Source organism: Miscanthus floridulus, chromosome 5 (assembly GCF_019320115.1).
Source record: "Miscanthus floridulus cultivar M001 chromosome 5, ASM1932011v1, whole genome shotgun sequence".
Lineage (NCBI taxonomy): Eukaryota > Viridiplantae > Streptophyta > Magnoliopsida > Poales > Poaceae > Miscanthus > Miscanthus floridulus.
In genome coordinates this window covers 148,859,835-148,882,183 of record NC_089584.1, presented here as the reverse complement: position 1 = coordinate 148,882,183, position 22,349 = coordinate 148,859,835, and the positions used below count along the sequence as shown (strand labels likewise).

Sequence of the window (22,349 nt, the reverse complement as noted above, 5' to 3'; positions counted from 1 at the left end):
GGCAAACAAGGTGGGATTAGTAAAACCCAATACTGAAACATACCTGCAGATCCTCACAGTCAGCATGCTTTCTCTTCTTAGAAAAACTCTTCTCCACATGCAGCTGCTGCTTCTCGCTTGGTTTCCCCTCAGAGATTTCTTCATTGCCGATATCAATTTTGTTATTGTGGGAACCATCAGTATCCTCGTCCCCAAAAAGTTTTTTATAACTTTCCAGTCTAGAAGCATGATCTTCCATCAGATCATCCCAACAATCCACCGGGGAATTAAGCGCAGTGAAATTCAGTACCTGGTTAAGAAACCCTAATAATGAGAATTATGTGAAACAAAAGACAAAAAATCAGATCAACAGAGAAATATTTGATAACCTTGAACATTATTTCAGAAGCAACATCCATCAGATATTTCTTGTTCAACCTCTGGGAACAACAATACTGATATGTAACTCAAAATTCCTCACAAAACTCATCAAAGTTACCTGCAAAATTGCACAGGCTATTGGATCCACATGATTTGTGGTTTTTTTACTGCTTTATTGTCCCACTTACAAATATTGTACAATGTGTTTTGATCCAGACGACATTATTTTGGCTAATAATTTTGAAGAGCCTTTCAGCGATATATATGGTAAAGGTGCCTGGAGCGAACTAAGCGAAACAGTTGCCTCCAACGTACATGAGAACATCGTTGCAGTTGCTTCATTCAGTGGTGATTTTACAGTACTGTTCTTTTTACTATCTCATACATGTATCTGATCACAACTAACTAGTGATCAATTATGTATGCAGGAGAAAAAAAGGTTTTTTGCATGCACTTCATTGAATGGAATGGATGTACAACTATTCTGACTACAGCGAGCTTGATTAGAGATTCTCATTGTGGATATGGGATTGTGAAAAACTTGAGGGTTGGTGCTTCTAGCTATCATGTGATCCCTGTTCTTTTTATGAATCAATCAATGAAGTAGATTGAAGTGCTGCTTCCAAGCAAAAAACGAGCAGCTGGGATATTGCAACATTATAATTTACATTACAATATTGCTCTAGTCAGGGTCAACGATTACCGTCCTAGCCATAGCCATTCACTAAAAATTCAACATCAGTTGCTTAAGGACTGTGAAGTAGTAGCTTTGGGATGTATCTTCAAATCCGGCGAATTAATGGCATCAAGAGGGGAAAAGGCTTGCATGTTGTACACATATGATTGCAAATTTCTTATGTTTTCTACATGTACAATCACTAAAGTAAGTCTGCTATCTTCTCTCCTATTATTACACGGTTGATAATCATGGTTGCATTGGACTGTGTATTAATGAGTTAATTACGATATCTGTTCGACATTTCCAATGAAGACTTCTCCTTTTACCTGTTAGACCGGCATTGGAGGGCCCCTTCTTGATTTTGATGGAAATATTGTTGGCATGAACTTCTACGACAACTACGCAAGTGGAACCCCGTTCCTACCATGGGACATGATCCTCAATGTCCTGGGACATTTTAAGAAGAAAAGGTATGCCTATTTCTTTTGGGGTATATTTAAGTGCTTGTCATGTAATGTATTTAGGTCTGGAGGATTTACAAGAGTTGTGTAAGCAATCTATTATAGAAGGTTCTGTAAAGCATCATTAATCAATTAAATATCTTCTTTGGTGTGTTTTGTAGGACCGTTGATGAAGCTGGCCTTGATGATTATGCATCTACTAAGCTTGACTGGACTATTGCTGGTGATCGCAGTGTCATGCTTAATAGGTATTCTGATGCATCTAATAATTATTACTATATAAGTTCAATGTTGGATGACATTACATTGTTGCCATATCATTGAACTACAGTTGGCATGTGCCCTTGCCGACTTGGTATCATCCTGATGATCTGAAAAGGCATGACTACAAAATGGAACTAGAAAATGTGAGGTCCCATAAAATATTCTTGTGAATGGAGTGACATCATCACATGAATGGGGTGACATCATTGCAAGTTTTGAAGGCATCAGCATCACGTCCTACTCCATTGATTTACTATCTTCATATATCTCATCTGATGGACCTGTTTGGGTTGTGCAACTGACAAGCATCCAGAAGTGACATTTTTGCCACACGTATGGCGCCCTATTTGTGAACTGTTACTATTTTGGGCTTAGCTATGTAATTATACTTGGGCTCTCTGCTTACGTTGTACTACATGTCATATTCGTAATCAAACCGTTCAGGTCCATGTTTAATTTACTCGACGATGGTGCTGCCTTGTTTAATGCATTTGGGAACACTTAGGTTATGGAGTACCATTCAAGAACTGAAATGTGCCATGCTAATTTTTAAATGGTATTCCATTGGCACGTGGCTTTGATAGTACAAATTGCAGCGCTAATGGTTTTTGTACTGGATGTTGCCATTTGAATCAAGTTCGAACCAAAAACTCGCCCTCCCGGGATGGTGCCACCACATAGGGACCACATGAAGGCCTACAGCATCGAGTCAAATATGGTGTCAACAACCTTTATTGTTAAAAGGTTCTATTCAACGGGGGGGGGGGGGGGGGGGGGGGGGGGGGGGGGGGGGGGGGGGGGGGGGGGGGGGCGCAAGTAGCATCTTTTTTTTAGACCAAAGGAACATTGGCCCATCTTCTATTGAAAGCTTGCTCAAATAGCATCATGTTTATTTTTTCTCTAAAAAACGCAGAAGAGCTACGCTTCATTATATTAAAAAGATAATAAAAGGGGTAACAACCCATACAACACAACACGCTCTGCAGCAGCTGCTGCTAGGAAACTAACGCGCCCGTGACAGAGAAAACACGGCCACAATAGACAGGGCGCTAACCACCCGGAGTGAGGGCATCCACAAGAGGGATAATCCTCAAGCCCCCGCCAAAGACCACGACCTTTTGTCATCTTCCGCTACAGCAAGAGTGCCTGCAACACTTGGGGTTGCACCATTAAAAACACATTTGTTGCGGTGTGTCCATAAGGTCCAAGCTCCCAGGATTATGAGAGAGTTGATTCCTTTCCTTACCATGTCACTAGCAGCATTGCTTACTCTTTTCCACCACGAGTGAAAGGATGTTTGTGTGGACTGCGGGGAAAAAGCTTGGAGTCCAATCCGAAAAAAGAAGCGGAACCAAAACAGCATCATGTTTACCATTACGGTGTTTCTGGTCTGTGATATTTAGAATGAATAGTTAAATTTGAATTGATAGTAAATTTACTTCAAGAAATTTCATAATTATGTCCGACAAATAGTATTTTTCAATATGTGTCCTTTGTGAGCGAAAGAAGATTATAAATTAAAAAAAAATCGGTGCATTACGCCTAGAGATATTAATAGGCGCAGACCATGTACTAATACAGGCCTTGTTGGGACCTATTAGCTAATAGTTAGCTAATAGCTCATAGCTACACATTAAAAAAATAGCTCATAGCTAATATTAGCTAGCTAACTATTACGTCCATGGTCTGACCCAACTCTTAGCTAATATTAGACCTGTTTGGATCATTAGCTAACATCAGTTGCTTAAGGATTGTGAAGTAGTAGCTGTGGGGTGTATCTTCGAATCCAGCGAATTAATGGCCTCAAGAGGGGAAAAGGCTTGCATGATGTGCACATATGATTGCAAATTTCTTATGTTTTCTACATGTAGAATCACTAAAGTATGTCTGCTATCTTCTCTCCTATTATTACATGGTTGATGATCATGGTTGCATTGGACTGTGTATTAATTAGTTAATTACGAAATTACCAATGAAGACTTCTCCTTTTACCGGTCTGTTATAGGCCGGCACTGGAGGGCCCCTTCTTGATTTTGACGGGAAATTTGTTGGCATGAACTTCTATGACAAGTACGCAGATGGGACCCCGTACTTAAAGTGGGACGCGAACCTCCATGTCTTGGGACCTTTTGAGGAAAAAAAAAGGTATGCCTTGTTCTTTTGGGGTATTCAAGTTCTTGTTATGCAGTGTATTCAGGTCTTGAGGATGTACAGAAGTTGTGCAAGCAATCTATGATAGCTGGTTCTGTAAAGCATCATAAATCAATTAAATATATTCTTTGGTGTGTTTATTAGGACCATTGATGAAGCTGGCCTTGATGATTATGCATCTGCTTGACTGGACTATTGCTGGTGATCGCAGTGTCAAATTTAATAGGTATTCTGCTGCATCTAATAATAATAATCAATCGTACTATAAATTTATGGATGGCATTACAGTGTGGCCATATTGTTGAACTATACTACAGATGGCCTGTGCCCTTGCCGACTTGGTATCGTCCTGATGGTCTGAAAAGGCATGACTACAAAATGGAACTAAAAAATGTGAGGTCACGCAAAATATTCTTGTGAATGGAGTGACATCATTTCAAGTTTAGATTAGAAAGCATCACGTCCATTTCTACTCCATTGAATATTTGAATTACTACCTCTTATCTGATTGATCTGTTTGGGTCGACGAGCATTCAGAAGTAACCTGGTGCCATATGTACTAATCTTTTGGTGTTTGTTTAACTAATTGACTAGAATACTCCTGTATCACGCCGCCGCCTGCACCATTTCAGAAATGACACAAGCGGCATGCCAAGTCTTTATTCCTAAATGGCTTCTTCTTTTTTTGAACCTATTGACATTTGGCTTTGACAGTTCAAATTACATTTGTCTTTATTCCTAAATGCTAGTGTAGTTCTTGGTCATCACAGTAATTTGTTATATATCCGATCGGAAGCTTTTGTTATCTCCTAGGGCTTGTTCAGATACCCATGGTGATTGGTGAATGACATATTATTATTTGAACAAGCCATGCAACTGCACGTTTAGTCAGTATCGTCACAGCAGAAACCAGCGATCAGAGCCTGAGAGCTAATAAAGCATAGGCTATTATATGGACAATCAGCTGCAGGGTCAGCGGTGGGCAATGCAAAGAAAAGAAGCCACGAGAGCCCAAAAAAAATGCAAGGTGCTAAATATCACCACCAGTGATATTTGTGACGTAAGCATATAGGTCACGCAGTGCTGACCACGTGCTACGTTATTTCTTGAAAGCTTGGTACTTGGAGGCACCTCCACTCCACTCTCCCAGTCCCATATAAATATGGCCAAATGGGTGTTTGCCGAGAGCATCACCTGGCATTCCAAATTTCCAATTTCAAACACGAGAGCAGTCAAGACTGTCAAACAAGCACACAAACGCCCAATCGTCAGGAGAACTGGAGCAGCAGACCAGAGCCCATATGGGACTCTCCTGCATGCCATCGCTCGCCAAGGTGTTCCCCAAGAAGCCATCCTCACCATCTTCGTCTTCCATCAAAGACTCTCATGACAATATCACCAAGAAGCAACAAGGAGTGAAGCAGGATGAGGGGAAGAAGAAGAAGAAGAAGAAGGAGCAGAGGAGCTATCTTGACAAGGCTGCCTCCACCACTCCCTACTTCCCCTTCCATTGTACTCTAGTCTGCCTATCCTCGGGTAGGAAATTCATGTACTGTATTGGTAAATCCTAACTAATTGGTGCCATTTATGATCTGGAGTATCATATACAGGCCCGGTGTCTCATGATTAGGACTTGAGAAAACTGTTAAGGTGGTGTTTAAATCTAGGGATAAAGTTTAGGGATGTCACATGTGAGTTTTCGGATAGTAATAATAAAACAAATTACAGAAGTCCACAGTAATCCGCAAGACAAATTTATTAAGCCTAATTAATCCGTCATTAGCACATGTTTACTGTAGCACCACATTGTCAAATCATAGACTGCTTAGGCTTAAAAAAATTCGTCTCGCAAATTAGTCACGATCTGTACAATTAGTTATTTTTTTAGTCTATATTTAATACTTCATGCATGTAGTCCAAACATCCGATGTGATATGAAATAAACTTTAGGGGGAGGAACTAAACAAGGCCTAAGTGCAACTATCTTGTGAGTCCACATCAAGATGCGTGGATCAGTATGATTCTAGTTAACATCTGGCACTAAATGCTACTGTATGTTTCAAATCTTTGTTTTCTAACTGTTCACTTGAGCTTATTTAGCACTATTTTTTCGCATAAGCCAAATTTCAGCATAAGCGAACAGGGTGCAAGTGGCAGTTGCTAGTTGCAAATACACCCTACTGTTAACCTGCACGCAATTTACAGCTATGTAACATGGAGGACGTCCTAATTGTATCACATATTACCTACGTCATTCAAGCGAAAATTTCTGCAGATCCGGGACCTGCAGCCCCTTGTTCCTTGTCGAGACGCCCAGAGTCATACCAACAGAAACAAGGGTTTCCAGTGACCTTTCGCTGTTTGCCACAAGATCAGCATCAAATTGGATCGCATCCTGCCACGCAGAGTCAAAGTTTCATGAGCAATAATTTCGTTTTAGAATCTGCATGTATGAGTGGCAACAATTTTTTATGCATAAAATGGACAAATAGTTAGCAAGCAGAGAAGCATGAGAGAACCTTCTCGAAGACGCATATCACTGTGCTCCCTCCAAAGGAGAAATACCCAAACTGGAAGAGAGAAAAAAAGATGGAACAGATAATTTTACACCTTCACACAAACATCAGAAGAAATTATCACAATATATTAAGAGGAAATGCATGAAAAATACCTCATCTCCTTTGTGGACGTAGTCACCCTCTTTTTTCAAGAACGTGATGCTTCCTACCATGGTTGCTCCAATCGCAACAAATGCTACCTGAACCATGCCATCAGGAACAAGAAAAGTCATTGCATGATGAGTAAAGGGCAGCTAAGCTTCAGGCTGTATTGACTTTATAATCAGTTCATCTCAAAGAAACGGTAAACAAGTGAATCATAAAATATATTTTGACATTCGTGTTGCTCCAAAAAAATATGCAGAAAGACCCTGATAAACAATCAATTTTAACATACATTGACAAATTCAACTGTAGCATCAGATCAGACCAGTTCGAACTATTCAATAAATACTAGGGAAGATTCTAAACTACATGAACATTGCACACCCTTTTCTGTTGAGTTTGCTGACAACTTTAGGAGGTAAAATTAATCCAATATTCAATAAAAAAAATTGATCCAACATAAGAATGTAAAAGAGAAAAAATGCAAACCTTTCCAAACTCGGAAGTTGATATTATTGAGACAACTCTTTTATTCTCAGTGAATACATTGCAATACTTGCTATTCACAGCAATGGGATTGACCTGTCAAATGCAAATAGACCAGCATCAGCAAGATGCTGAGAAATGACAAGAAATTTATAACACAAACATGCCGATATACTTCCGATACAAGTATTATATACCGTGTACAGGCACCCAGGAATTTCCACAAATTTCTCCACAGTTCCTGAGACTGGCACATGAAACCTATGGTAATCCTGCACATTACAAAGTGTTAATACTCATGATTCCAGAGTATATTTTCGACAAAACATTGAGCTTTTAAAAGTAAGGATTTTATCTTAACAAGGAGATTAAAATCTGTACCTGAGGTGCGAGCCGGAAAATGACCAATGATCCATTGCTTAAAGCATCTGAGTGCACACTGGTCCCTAGGAGACCCTCAATTGAAAATTTGCGGCCCTAGGAACAGAAGGATACTACAGTGAGACATCAACTAAACATTCTACCATATGAAGGATCACGCGTTGTGCTTTGCATGGACATGTCTCAATAAGTCTCATCTCTTAGTCAACTAGTGCCTTTACCTTGATCCAAAGCCTTGTGCTCTCATCAACGGAACTGAAAGCCATTAAACGGCTATCAGCAGCACAAGTAGCAACACTGTCTTGGTCACCATGTGCAATTGGTCTGGCACCAGGCTTCAGACCTCTAATGAAAAATTCATTAAAAGTCTACAAAGAAAAAAAAAACTAATTCAGCCCATACATAAGACTTTTCAAAATCAAATCAAATGTGCCATCCCATCAATGTCTATTATTACTTCATTCCAAAAACATTGGTGTCATAGGAAGTCCAACAGATAGTAAACATGATGGCTTGAATTACTACTATAGATACATACCTTAAAACTTTCAATAGGGTCCTTGACCTCATCCATATTAATTTGACCCTGCAGTTATATACAATGTATATCTAAGTTGACAACAATGGTTTATATAAATGCAAATGATCAAACTACATTCAGAATTTCAGATAGATAAGCAACAAAATGGATCAACAGGTAAATATCAAGACCAAATGGCTAGCATTTTAGCAAGACTCAACAGAGATAGTCAAGCTATTGACGAAGACTCATCCATGGACCAAATTCCCACACAGTTAAGGTTGAGCTGAAAAGATAACAGATAAAGACTGATTTTTGCTCCCAAAGAAAAAACAAATGAAGAATGGATTTTGTATTACCTCCAAGGACTCTATGTAAATTAAAAAATAGAAATTGAATGGGGAAAAGGGTTTGTTGTTCTCCTGCTTTTGTGTTTTCTATCATTCACCAAAAGCAGGCCTTCAATAACCAGTATACATTTCTGGGATCACACCTTCACATAGCGGATATTCTATATATATCTTTGCACCATTTGAAGGATAGGAAATTGTTGTGAAAGCTTCGAAAAAAGTACAGTATTTTTTAGAATTTTGTTGTAATTTAAAGTTTTATTCCATATATATCCAAGGACAAGGACTTTTAACTCCATACTACTTATGTTACTTGAAAATTAAAAGTGAAACAACTAAGTGCTGGAATTAACACGGCTCTGACATATAATGATTTGTGTATCTTGTAAGTGTTGGCACAGAAAACCCCTGCACATGTGAGCAATCAGCTCACCAGCACACTAACACTCACTCATGGCTAGAGGTAGAATAAGATGAGAACAGAGCACACACAGCACCAGCACCAGCACTGAACTGAACTCTGAATGTGTTGCAACTGAACTTTTCATTTCTATGACCAGAGTATATATACAACTCTTGTACCAGCTATAAGGTACACAAGAGTATGGCTGAGATCAGCCCCAACTACTCCTACATGGCTGAGATCAGCCACTACAACTAGTGGCCTATTGCCATACATCTACTTGTACTAACTAGTACATGAAGTAGTTGGCCTATTGCCATACTTCAGCAGTAGTCAGCAGAGCTGACCGATTGCCAACTCTACTGCTGCAGCAAAACAGAAGAGAGGGGCAGCAGCAGATTATCTTACAGTAAGTGCATTTTCATGGTAATATGGAAAGAAAATAAGAAAAAACAAAAAAAAATACAGATAAACAGCATATGAGCATAACTCAGGCAGAAGCTGGCAGTGGTAGTAAGAAATTACAACATAAACATAGGACCACAGAATATTTCCACATCACATCATCTCTAGGGTTCGTTAAGTTTGCAAATCATGTGCAACTGTGCATGTACTTCATCAAGAATTAAGTAAAAAAAGGTTTAGTCATACTCTGCACCTTAAATAACTCAAGGAACTTGGGAATATCTTTTGCAGATTCCGGTGAGTTCATCTTTTTTCCTTGCTTCTCAGATAGGTTCTTCAAGAGGTCTTTAGCACCTGCATGACAACATTGTGATTACATTGAATGAATCTGTACACTGGCTTCTAAGTAGCCCATAGTTATCTAGGTTACTCTTGCCTACAGACTACAGACTACATAAGCACAAGGGGGTGACGAGCTACAGGAATTTTGTCTTCCCTTTTAAATGCAAGATTGTAATTGGTGACCAAACAGTTGGTTTCTTGTTCATGACCTGCTTCAGCAACTAAATATCGATTGCAGGAAGCTTGTTGTACATCACAACAGGTCAATTCGCAAACCAGCATTCTTTAGTATGATTCCATGGTTCCATCCTTAGGAGTGAAGCAAATACAGATCATTTTCGGTGAGTCTGTCTAGTGGACCACAGCATATGATCATCTAAATTAATAGTGGGAACATGAGACGAACTAATATTATTCGATATAACATACCTGTATTTATAAGAGTGAGGCCTACTTTTGATTGGTATAAAGCCCTCATGGACAATACAATTTTTCCATCAATAACTTCTTCGACTATCCTCTTTGTTCGCCGGTCAAAAACCTTATATCACAGCATTGATTTAATGAAGGGCACAGTACAACTGCCATATCTCACATCACTCAAAACTTTTAAGTTAATCTACCATATGGAACAACTTAACACACCAGAATATGTGAAGCTGTAGAGCCGGAGCGCAAACCAACATCATATGTGGAGTAATGTGCCCATTCACTGAGCTTGAACATCCACCTGCAGATGACAACTATGTGACTATAGTATAACTTGCTCATATTTTCATGATATTTCATAATAAACAAGATAAAATGGCAGAAATAAGACTAGACACATCAATAAATGAAGCATCTTACCCATAAGAAGCTTGCTTGTCAGTTAGAAATCCACCAGTCATAATCTGATTACCAGTTCCCTCATCAAAGCAAAGTGTCATATGTATCATATCATTTATGTTATCATATTTCCCAAGATCTTCACCACAGACAGGGCAGTTACTTATAAGTGGTTCTCTGAAAAAGAGGGCAGCATAATCAATGATACTGCTATACTTACGAGATAAGCAATAATTAATTTCAAAACATAACAAAATACAAAGTAGCAAATTGTTACTTTTCTTGTTGATCAGCCAGTAGGGCTGCCAGTTCATCTATGTCAACTATGCCATCACTATTTGTATCTGCTTGACGGAAAAGCTCTTCAATCTAATGTATGAAAGAAATTAATAAGATGCACTCAACAGAAGGGACTGAATACAGGGAACATACTCTCCAAGAAAATGGAATGGAGTCTAACCTTTGCAACTGCTAATTTATTACCAAAAGCTTTCATCAAGTCTGAGAACTCAGATAAGGAAAGTGTTCCATCTTCATCATAGTCCTGTTGCAGTGCAGGAAATGTTATGTCTTGCAGGGTGGAACACAAAGAAATAAAGGCAATACACACAAAAAGAAATTGACGAGCATCATATTCGAAACCATTACAATGATACGCAGCTCTCCTGCGTACTCGAGAAAAAATATTCGAAAGCATTCAGCAACATTATGATCACTGGGCATTAAAGAATATTGTCTTTGAGTCGGACACTTGGTAAAAGCAACAGCAACAACAAAATTAGACGAGGTGCAACTGCAGTAAATAAGGCATATTATAATACAAGCACACTCATTGCAGAGCATTGTCTTTTAGTCAAATGCGCCGAGTCCTAAATGTTTTTTTAATACAAAAATCATCAATCCAGGACATCCCAACAATTTTTTCTTTCAATTCTGCTGAAACCCTACCTCAGTTCTTAGTTTAACTGCTGCAGTGCCAATGCACTCACTTGTTACAGCTAAAAGCTATTAATATGATTCATATCTAAATATCATGAGCACAAAATTAGTTAAAAATAGCATGAAAAACGTTGGCATGTTCCATTCTTCCAATGATGTGATTTGTAAGTAATAATCATATATGAAGACATGGTATCAGTATTAAAAGAATACCACTATAGCTAAGACACGGCGGGCAAAGCTTTGTTCTGTTTCAACAGGGTCCTGCAATGGAATAAATGGACAAAAATAAAATCAGTACATGAACGGTGCTCTGTGAGTTCTGATAAAAAAAGACAAATAATCAAGAACAGTTACTTCGATGTGACAGGAGATGGATACGCTGCCCACGTTAGTATTGGGTGACGATGGGTCCAACAGAGGAAGGTCCTCAGAGTGTTCCTCCAAGTCCTGATACGGAAAAATTCAAGTTCAGGAGCATTCCCAACATAATATCTACATTTGAAAAGGAAAAGAAAGCTTCTAGTCTTAATCACCAACAAGCGGAAATAGTGTCTCCAACTTTAAAAGACACAAAACATTCCCTAGGGTCTACTCTAGCTAACTGGTATGCAGCCGACTAAACTGAAGAGGACATGAGCCTCTCCAAAAGAAAATAAGAAATAGCCCGTGTAGGGAGACAAATATGACTTAAGGATGAGATGAACAATAGTGTTACCTTAGTAAGCATTTCGAAGAGATCAACTTCGCAGTAACCAACCAGAGTATTCTTTGAAAATCGGTTCGTCTGCAAAGTAGAAGGAATGCAAAGTCACTATCTATATATTTTAATATTTACTTTACCTCCATCAATAAAAGTAAAAGCTGTAAAGGTACTGTCTATATATTGTAATATAACTTTACTTCCATCAATAAAAGTCTGTCCACCAATAATTTGCTTGTTTAGAAGCATGAGTATAAATAAAATGATTACACTGTAACAGAAAACCATACAGGTAAGAACGTAGATAGCATGCTTTTAGTTAATCCAAGGGCAGCACTCAACATGCTTTTAGTTATTCCAAGGGCCACATACCTCAAAAACAGAGATACGTGCGATATGAGGTCCATTTGTCTCTACTATAACCTTCTTCTCCTGCAAATTTATCAGCACTATGGTAATGCTTAACTAGATGAGGAAGCAATCTTAAATTGACATTTCAGTAGGTTCACAGGGAGTGTGAGGCTCACTCACCGAGTCCCAGACAGGCCTGTGCGTACTGCAAGAAAAGAAAAAAGGTTCACATATTCGAATCCAAAACTGGTACTAGTATGGATAGTAATGTCTCACTACGGTGGTAATAAATGCATGTCAAAATTCAAAATTAAAAAAAAAAGTACAGGCAAAGCCAATTCACAATATGCAGTGGATGGTAACTGGTTGTGGTAGTTTTCAGTAAACCCGCGTGGAAGTTAAAATTTACTACAATTCGAGGGACACAACACAGCACACAGACATGAGAGTGAGACAGGAATATTCTTGCAGAGGAATGGAATGGAATGGACATAGGACAAGTATCGAGTAGTAAAGGTAGTGAAAGGAAAGCAAGGACGACGCACTTGTCGGACGTCTCGGTGCGGTACGTGCGCTCGCCGAGCGACAGGCACGCGAAGAACTTGTCCTTGAACTGCATATCCGCCTGTCCCCACCAACCGAATGAGAGGATCAAACACGGAGCGTCAGAGATGCGATACGAATCAAATCCACGGATTCCGCTTCCACTGGCCGCATCAAAGCGGAACGAAACATATCGTAGGCACTAGACTACTAGCACGTAGCAGCGGAGTTGCAGCGCGCAGCCTACGTACCTTGACTATCCGGATGCGCGCGATGCCGGCGAAGTCTTCGGCGGCGAGGGCCTTGGCGGAGGCCGAATCGTCGCCGTTGCCGCGGCGGCGGTGGAGGCGGTGGCGGAGGCGGCGGCGGAAGCGCGCGAAGCGCGAGGGCAGCACCTCGCCGTCGCCGTGGCCGTCGCCGGCGCAGCCATTGGGCCGCGACGCCGCGTGGCCCATCCGGTTCGGACAAGTTGGTGAAGACGAACCGCGCGCTCCGCGGGACCGCGGCGTAGTGGCTGCGGGGCTGTGGGCGTCAGATGGGGAGGTTGGAAGAGTCGACGCCCGCTCACCAATGCCAAAGCCGAGTCCCTTTTGCACGCCGGCCGGCACGCGTCGTCGACTCGTCGCCTGCCCGGCCGCGGTCCCAAACGCCAGTTGCTCGCTCACTGGACCCACAAGTCAGCGGAGTTTCGCCGGCCGGCGCCTTCTCGCCTCCGCTGACAGACACTGCAGTGTGGTCCCCAGAACCGCTTTTCCCTGTTCCGCGAAACCTGCCGTCGGAACTCGGAATCTCTACAGGTCGACGGTGGATATGGGTTGGAAGTCAAACCTGTGCTGATGGCGTTGTTGGACAGGAAAGATCCACACGCCTCGCTTTCTTTCACCTGGGCAGGCAGCGCCCTGTTTCGTCTGGGCCCATGGCTGAAAATAGTAATTTAGAAAAATATTGTTTGTTGGCTGAAAAAGTACGATTTAGAAGTTAAACATGTTCAAATAAACATGTGCTGAAAAAGTACAACTTATAAATCAAATAAGCTCAAATAAACAGTGTCATGCTCCTCCACTGCTGCCTCCATCCATGGCGATGGATGGACCATCTCCCTCCGGACTTTGGAGTTTGGAGTTTGTTTTTTTTTTCTGAATGGGAATCGGCCGCTTCTTGGTGCTGACAGTCCAGGACAGCAGCAAAAGGAGACGATGATTTGTGACGTGATGCGCGATTATATAAAAAAAATTATCAGCAAACCCTTTTCTCGTGCACTTGCATTTGTTCACACTTTCTGCAATGGGATTAGCTAGTATTCTAAGCATATATATACACATGCTGGCTCAGCATAGTAGCTGGAGTTGAAAGGAGGTGTCTTTTCACATGTTTATTTATGGTTCAAATTCTTACGGGTTAAGGAACCGAAAATGCAAGACTTCTCATCCCAAGAATACAGGCATGATTTTTTTTTTTGCTACAAACAAAAACAATGAAAGCAATAAGCAACAAGTCCAAGGTAGACTATTAGAGTAGGCATACAAGGAAAAGTCAAAAGCACCGTTTGTTTCCACGGCAGCGGTGCGTTTCAGTCAAATAAGCTAGAAAAGCCCGCCAAACACATGGTGAACCCCCCCCCCCCCCCCCCCCGCTCATTGCAATCGCGCGTCCGCGTTGTAGTATCGGCCGCAATGTTGTTCGAAACATGACCTCATACCGACGATTTGAAAAACGCGACTCGTGTTTTTCCCACCTGCTAGTGCGCTCGCCCCTCCTCCTGTGCGGGTGCTCCTTCCCCGCCACCTCCTCCCTCCACCTCACCGCCTCCCTCTTGACAGCCGATGCCCTCCTCCCTCCCGATAGCCGGTAGCCGGCGGCCTCCACCGAGCTCCAGGATGCCAGCACGCTCCACCAGGCTTCGGACTCCCGCCTGAGCTCCTACCGGGCGCCTGCCTCCCGATGTGGAAAATAAGAAAGGAATTGTGTACAATGGCAATGTACAACAATTTAGAAAAGGGATGTAGCGTAGCTTGGTGGGTACAAAATGTCACATGTTCAAATCTTGCCATCCCTACCCATTTATTATCTCGTCTTTTATGGGCAGTAGTGGGGAGATCGATTAAAGTAAAGTGGGTATAACTTGAATTTGTGGATACACAAACATGAGACACATTAGGAATAGAAAAGGATTTTCTTTTTTTTTTTTGTTTTAATTTTGAAAGCGCTCTTAGTTCTGTCTGGTAGAACGCGGGTCTCCAAAACCCAATGTTGTAGGTTGGCTGGATCCCGTGGAGGCTCCGTCCGTCCTCCACCAAGCCGCCTCCCTCAGGGTCCCGCCGGCCTCTAGTTGTCAAAATAATCTCCATAGCCAAACGTCCAATTTATTCATACAACAGATTCTTTTAGATCGCTGTAATCTTGCTCAGCTTGTAAGCGAGACTTAGTAAAGCTCAAACGGGGCCAAAATTAGGGAGCTCCTGCGGTCCATTTCCACGGTGAAAAGTGGATGCAGGAGCTGGGCTGTATAGGCTTGGGCGAGCTAGCTATGACCCATCAAGACGAAACTCACCTGCTGGGCTATTCAATCCATCTCGTGTTTGATACGGCCCGTTTCGCATCAGGCCCGACTTGCACAGCGCGCGCGTCCCTCTCGCATGATCACATCCGCCTTATCCGTCGCGGTGCGGCTCTCGTGTGGCACATCGCGCGTCCGGACAGACTTGCATTGGCTGTTGCCACCCACCAAGCTGAGCAATCCCTCGCCGCGCCATGGAAGCCCTCGCCTCGGCGCCCCGGGCGCTCTTCGCGCGCGCGTCCCCGGCGGCATTATTGGTCGCGACGGCGGCGGCGGCGGCGGCCCGGCGCCCTTGCGCCGCTCCCGTCTGCAGGGCCTCCGCGGCGGCCGGGGAGGAGACGCCGCCGGCTGCTCCCAAAGCAGCAGACGCCGCGGCGGCGCCCAAGAAGATCCTCAAGAAGAAGCCGGTCTACTCGAGTAAGACGACTGACACCACCGCTACTTCCTCTAAACTGAACTGGTCTCAACTTTGGATGCTTGCTTCTGGCTCGTGCATGCATGCAGTGAAGAAAGGGCAGATTGTGCGCGTCGACAAAGAGAAATACCTCAACAGCATCAACGTCAGTAGTTCAACTAAAAATTTTACAAAATCTCTCGTTCTCGCATTGCAGGCGCTACTACAACGTATATACTTAAGCTGAGTTGCCGAGTCGTGTACATGCCTGATCTGTGTGCACGTTGTATGCTTTCAGTATCTGTCAGTTGGACACCCGCCCTTCTACAAGGGGCTGGACTACATATACGAAGACCGCGGCGAGGTGATTAGTTAATTTGCCTTTGTCACAGTCACAATACTTGCTTGCTAATTATATACAGTATATGCTTGCTCATGTACTGATGTACCTGCTGATCGTCGATCACCTCATCAGCACAGTGTATGGTAGCAGCTGCTAGTGTTTCGTTCTTAATTTGCTAGATAGATAGATCATATCTTCTCGTCCTTTAATTTGCTACCAACCAACGAGTGCAGGTCTTGGACATCAGGAACTTTGAAACCGGAGAATACGCCCTGGTAATTCCTCGTTAATTACTTACACAGCTGCAGGCTGCTTCAGTTCATGCTTTCTGCCTGCAGTACTATGTTCAGATTAACGTGTGTCTTGGTGAGATTGGTTTTCCTGACGAGTGAATGAATGTAATGAAAAAGAATTCGTCTTCCTCTCTCTTTTGCATTCAGATCGCTTGGGTAGGGATTCCGACGCCACCGGCATGGCTACCAACATACATGCTCATCAAGGTAGTATCTTAATCTACTACTATCACTTGACATTCTGTTCTGCTGCGTGTGCCTGCAGTCTGAATAAATAAATAGAAGTTAGTAGTAGTAGCAGGTTCAGGTACTGAAACCAATTGCCAATTTGCATTGCATCATCAGGAAACTAAACCACTCATCTCTCACTGTGTGTGGCTTGTGATTTGTTGCATTGCAGTCGGACAAGCTCGACTACGAGAGGATATGAGATGGCCGGCGCCCGGCGGCCCTCGCAGTTGCAGGGCATCGTAGCACACCACCGCCAAGCCATGCTCCGTCGGGTTAGGACACGGTGTTGTACATAGATGCCAATGCCAACACAGTCGAGAGGCAATTCTGCCATTCTGGCGTTACTCCACCTCGGCTGAAAATAAGGAAGACATCGAAAGCGACGATGACAAGATTCATAATTGCTGTTGTACTGCACTTCTTATTATAATATAAACACACATTTCGTACTACCTTTCATGCCACGTGACTTGTCACGGCCAATTTCATAATCAGCGAATTAGTTGATGATTATTTCGTGAGAATCATAAGCTTAATTGGGCTGTTAACATTTAATTAGTGTTTAGCACTTTAGCCTCATCCCCGACTGAACTGGCCACCTAGCATTAGGGATGAAAACAAACGGAAATGAACGGAAAAAACAGGAACAAGACTAGGATTGTTAGGAATGAGAATGAAAAGGGGGTATTGTTATAATGCTATGGTTTAATATGCCCATGACTCGAAGTGCATCATGGGCTTCTTGATGCCCTCTCGTGAGGATTTCCAAATTTTGGAACTAACGTTTTGAAGCGACGACCATACGCTACAATAACAACCACTAAAATATATCTTAGATATTGTTAATGCAGATCTATCCTTCCTAAATACGAGATCCCGCAAAATATGTATGAAAACATTTCGTCGTGCTTCCCATCATGTTTTCGTATTTTTCCGCAATCGTCTCTGGCATCAACGAATTTTGTTTGCATGGGTTATACGTGGCTATCTGGCGTAGCTCCTCACTCAAGCGTTTTAACCAAACATACCTTAAATGTCATCGTAGTGTCATGCACGTACCGCCACACAGCTGTGGTACCACGAAATCGTCATGGTGTTAATATCAACTCCAAGAGTTCTCCTAAATTCTAATATAGAGGGCATTCTAACAAAAAATCTCTCTAAAATATTTCTCTCTAATAGCTCGTCTATATAAAATAACATATAAGTATAAGGTGGACAACATGTAACCCAAAATTTGAGGAAAAGAGAAGACGATCTAGGATCCGTTAAATAGGATGTTGGATATGGAAGCGTGAATTTTTTTTTTCACATAAACATTAATTCTAACTTCAAGAGATGGATGCGAGAACTCTTAGAGGCCTGTTTACACAGCTCTTCCATGTTTGGAAAAACTTAGATTGATTTAGCAACATGTCATTGCATTTTTTTTAACATTATTGAATGGAACCTATGGTGTTTTGGTATTATAAAAAAAAACTTACATATCCTGAAGGGCTTGAAAAACTAGAAAACCTTTTTTGTGAAGGTTGAAGGGCAAAAACCATCCTATTTAACTTATTTGATCGAAATGTACTTGTAACTAAAAATAACATGTACTGTAAAATTAATTTTAAATAAAAACTATTTAGACAATATAATTGTAGAGAAAACCTTTTTCTTAGCTACTAGGCTAGTATAATCTTCCACTGATTATTCATATATATCATTTATCATATACACCTAGAAAGTGCCATTCAATTCGAACCTGTATTTTTCACTCGTATGATGCTATCTTGTGAAAGTTAATTAAATTTTTATATGTTCCTACTTAGGGTCTGTTCGATAGCCATGACTACTACTCCCTTCGTCCCATTATATGTGACATTTTAGCTCTGTATCAAGTACATCAAAGATTCTTTCAATTTGTACATGGGGTCTGTCCACATGCATGGAGCTTTGAATGAATCTAGACCTCCAAATGAGATGCCAGAACGTCAAATAAAGTGGAACAGAGGGAGTAGTTATTAGTTGAGGCTAAAATTAACCTAAATTGGTTGTAATTAGCTAACTAGTCGGCTAATAACTAGTTGAAGACTCAGCTAAATAATTAACCCCACCTATTAGCTACCAGCAAGGCTAGTGCCTACACGGTCCGGCCCCAGGCCCGTATCAGGACGCAGCTCCCGTTCGACGCACTCAGCGTCTTGTCCCATCCCCCGCGTAGAAGCGTGTCCGCCGCACCCACATAACGGGGGAGCCCGCACGCTGCGCCCGCGTCACCACGCAGGGCCTCATCCTCACCGTGCCCGCGTGGCCGTGTCACCTGCGGTGTGGCTCGCAACAACCCGGTTGTTCTCCACAGCCAGATTCTGCACTTCCTACGCTGTACCACAAGCTTTTTCTCTAGGACCTCCAGTGGGGGCACCGGAGGCAGCATGTCATAGGAGAACGGGCCACGTACGCCGGTGCGGACGTAACCCTGCGCGTCCTTCGGTGGAGTACTGCCGCCAACTTACCAGCCGACGCCGCCATGGCTTCCGCGCTAGCTCTCTCTTCCTCGCTCAACGGCCCTACTTATAGATCTACTTTTGTAACATTCATATAAAACAATTGCAACATACGGCCGAAAACAGATGAAACATTTAGAACATACACTTGCAACATATACCCATTGAATATATGCAACATCCGGATAAAAACACTTACAACATACGTCAGAAATAAATGAAACATGGAACAAACTCTTGCAACATAGGTGCATAGCTATTCCAACATCTGCAACATCCGGATCAACATTTGCAACATCCATACGAAACACTTTTCAACATACCTCTGAAACATTTGAAACATCTGGAACACAAGTTTGCAACACACGTTTTTTAGCAACATGGCACGGGCGATGCGGCGAGCTAGCGCGGTGGAGACGGCCACGACAGTGGATGGCGGCGCCCCGGCATGGTGGAGGCAGTTGCGGCAGGCGGATGGAGGTGCCTCGGCGCGGAGGAGGCAGTCGCGGCGGGTAGAACAAATCCGCGTGGCGCCGTAGAGACGGCCGTTGCAGTCAAGGCGCGTAGCACGGTCGGGCGCGAATCCGCAAGAGCGAGGGCACGCGACATGGGCGGCCGCAAAATCCGAGCGAGCGAGGGCGCTCGGCGCGTGCGGGAGCAAGCAGGCGTCCAGATGGACGGCCGCCCGCTTCCCAACATTAGCGATTAGCTATTTTGACTAGTTTTTAGTTAGCTGACAACTAGACCTCGTATCAATAATCAATATGCCCTTAAATTTGAGAGTTACGAATCTTCAAAAAAAAAATGGGAGCTACAACTTATTACAAGTGGAGAAAGAAAACCAAAGACAACAACAGTTACAAGAGGGAGAAAAATAATAAAAAAAACTCGGAGGAAAGGAGAAGGGGAAGAGAGCAATGGAGACGAGGGTCGCAGGAGTGCCCGAAGACGAAGAGTCCGGTCTCCTCCCCCGCCCATCCGCCGCCGGCCGCCGGCCGTCCTCCCGCGGCCCCCGCTTCCCGCCTCCACCGGCGGCCTGGGCGACCGTGGACGGCCCCCTCGGGCTGCCGCTGGAGGACGCGGAGGGCCACGCTCGCCGCTTCTTCCTCTGGGGTTTCGCGTGCCTCCCCTTCCTCTGGGCCATCAACTGCTGCTACTTCTGGCCCGTCCTCCGCTCGTCGGCAGCGTCCTCGCCCTCCGCCTTCGCTCCCATCCGCCCCTGTGAGACTACGACCCCTTCCTCGTCTCCTCTCTTCCTTCTCGCGCGTGAGATCTGATGCTTCGTGATGCTTGTATGTGGCGCGTTGGGGATTTCAGCTGCTCTTAATCGTAATTTAGGTTTGAAATTGTCCCGTGCTGTATTGACTCTAGCATCACTTGGGATGTTGGATGTCGGATGCTGAAATATTCCCATTATCCTTGCAAGCGTGTACTTGTACAGGAGTTCTTCGGAGAGTAGTCGTCCTATGACGACTCTGGATGGATCAGTTTGATTTTATTTTATTTTTGTTCAAACTGAGGCTACAGTCGAATGACCTTTAGTTCAGGGAAACATCAATTCTATCTTTATAGAATTAAGTTACATACATTTGGAAGCTAACCCAGCTTGTACAAACTACAAAGTAATTAGGTTTATATATGATCATATTGCCATGCTTTCTTCAAATTGCATCATTGTTTTTGTATTGTCATCTACAAAATCAAATACTCGAGTAATTTTGGGAAGATACAACATACCCATTTTCTTGTTATGAAGATTGCACCGTTGTTTCAACCAGTTTGAGGCTTCTCAGTGGCATACTGTTATGTGCTACGAGTTGTTATGAGGTTCACTGGGATACTCCTTAGATAAGAGATAAATCCAAGAATATATTTTTTCCCATCTGAAAAGGCTTCCACATTCTCACACCTCTCGAGTCTCGAGGATATCTGTCTGGTTCAAATTCGATAGAACCACAATACTCACATGTGCTAAACAGTGTTGATCTCTACTTGTTTTTTTTTTTTTTTTTTGCTAAACAGTGTTGATCTCTACTTGTTTGTTGATTGGATACAATAATTGTAAGGTTGTGATTTCTTTGTAAACTGTGTATAATCAGAAAAGAAATATTATAATTAGAGGTTATTTGGGTTTAATTGGTCCTCTGCCTTGTCATCAGAAAAAGATCTGCCATCCTCACCGGTTTAACTGCATTATAAATGTTATTCTTTCACTTCTCTCACACGTTCAACTGTTACCCTCTCTATCCTGGTTAGATGTCAATGCTATTACATCTCACGGTGGCCATTTTCAGCTTCTTACATATGTGAGCATCTTTTGCAGATGTTGTGCGATCGGCAATTGGCTTCACCATCTTCTCTGTTGTTCTGATCACCTGGGCCACGACATTTATTGTTGGAGGCGAGCAATTATTTGGACCAGTATGGAATGATCTAGTGATGTACAATGTCGCCGACAAGCTTGGCATCACTGGATTCATGGGATGAGCCTGCGATGTCCTCACTTCGACAGGACTTGCTCCAACCAAGCGTGGAATGATCTGTTTTATGGATCTTCCTAGGAATTGCTACTATCTGATGTACTGTATTATTATTGTCGACTGCCTGACTGGTTAGAACGATGTTTAGCATGGCCTGTGTTGTAGAAAGAATATGGATCGATGATTATGATGATAAATTGAACTCAATCTGATGGACAATGTTTTTGTGTTGGAGACGTCATGGGATGCACTTTGACATATGACCTTGCACTGAGCAGTGTGTTGTGACATCAGACATTTTTTTAAATCCAATTGCAACAAATAGGAAAACGAAATGCATCGCCAGATGAACTGAATGGTCTGGAATCGAATCGAGAACGGAGCGCTAGCTGCAGACGCTGTAGTTTGATTAGGATTTCAGAACTCGGCACTGCAACTAGGCAACGGAATGCACCTCTGATCCAACGGTAATGCTGTGGTAAGGACGTCTGTCTCCGGACGGACACTTCCATTGGTGAGCTACGACACTGGCCCAACACTCTCCACTGGCCCAACACTCTCCACTTATGTATCCGCTCATCTACTCGCCCCACCCCCAATCATATCCGTTCGTGAGCCCCATCGTCCGTTTCTCTCCATTTGCCGCATTGTCGCGTCCGCGCCGTCACGGTGTGCTCCAGCACGACCACGCTGCCGCGGCGCTCTCCACCGCACTCGACCAGCCACCGTCCTT

At 42.9% G+C, this 22,349-nt stretch overlaps 4 protein-coding genes across 4 annotated transcripts; 3 read left to right on the top strand and 1 right to left on the bottom strand.

Moving 5' to 3' along the window:
• The first annotated feature begins 560 nt into the window (after nucleotides 1-560).
• On the top strand, nucleotides 561-4,000 carry LOC136455606 (uncharacterized). The gene is made up of 4 exons (XM_066455557.1): nucleotides 561-708; nucleotides 789-907; nucleotides 968-1,243; nucleotides 3,770-4,000. Exons 1-4 carry the CDS (start codon nucleotides 561-563, stop codon nucleotides 3,998-4,000), a joined length of 774 nt encoding a protein of 257 aa, XP_066311654.1.
• Nucleotides 4,001-5,780: 1,780 nt separating this feature from the next.
• On the bottom strand, nucleotides 5,781-13,535 carry LOC136454114 (phosphatidylserine decarboxylase proenzyme 2-like). The gene is made up of 21 exons (XM_066454657.1): nucleotides 13,081-13,535; nucleotides 12,832-12,911; nucleotides 12,467-12,491; nucleotides 12,308-12,367; nucleotides 11,951-12,019; nucleotides 11,590-11,682; nucleotides 11,446-11,496; nucleotides 10,754-10,837; nucleotides 10,571-10,662; nucleotides 10,315-10,470; nucleotides 10,111-10,195; nucleotides 9,895-10,006; nucleotides 9,377-9,477; nucleotides 7,984-8,031; nucleotides 7,667-7,813; nucleotides 7,446-7,541; nucleotides 7,262-7,336; nucleotides 7,068-7,160; nucleotides 6,587-6,673; nucleotides 6,435-6,485; nucleotides 5,781-6,310 (listed from the first exon to the last, which is right to left on the bottom strand). The coding sequence occupies exons 1-21, from the start codon at nucleotides 13,282-13,284 to the stop codon at nucleotides 6,167-6,169; spliced, it is 1,953 nt and encodes a 650-aa protein (XP_066310754.1). The 5' UTR covers nucleotides 13,285-13,535; the 3' UTR covers nucleotides 5,781-6,166.
• A 1,978-nt stretch (nucleotides 13,536-15,513) lies between these two features.
• On the top strand, nucleotides 15,514-17,099 carry LOC136454113 (NAD(P)H-quinone oxidoreductase subunit O, chloroplastic-like). Its single transcript, XM_066454656.1, has 6 exons — nucleotides 15,514-15,803; nucleotides 15,891-15,946; nucleotides 16,079-16,144; nucleotides 16,357-16,398; nucleotides 16,564-16,623; nucleotides 16,817-17,099. Exons 1-6 carry the CDS (start codon nucleotides 15,581-15,583, stop codon nucleotides 16,844-16,846), a joined length of 477 nt encoding a protein of 158 aa, XP_066310753.1. The 5' UTR covers nucleotides 15,514-15,580; the 3' UTR covers nucleotides 16,847-17,099.
• Nucleotides 17,100-20,009: 2,910 nt separating this feature from the next.
• Nucleotides 20,010-21,835, top strand: LOC136454111 (probable gamma-secretase subunit PEN-2). The gene is made up of 2 exons (XM_066454655.1): nucleotides 20,010-20,357; nucleotides 21,460-21,835. The coding sequence occupies exons 1-2, from the start codon at nucleotides 20,054-20,056 to the stop codon at nucleotides 21,621-21,623; spliced, it is 468 nt and encodes a 155-aa protein (XP_066310752.1). The 5' UTR covers nucleotides 20,010-20,053; the 3' UTR covers nucleotides 21,624-21,835.
• The last annotated feature ends 514 nt before the right edge of the window (nucleotides 21,836-22,349 follow it).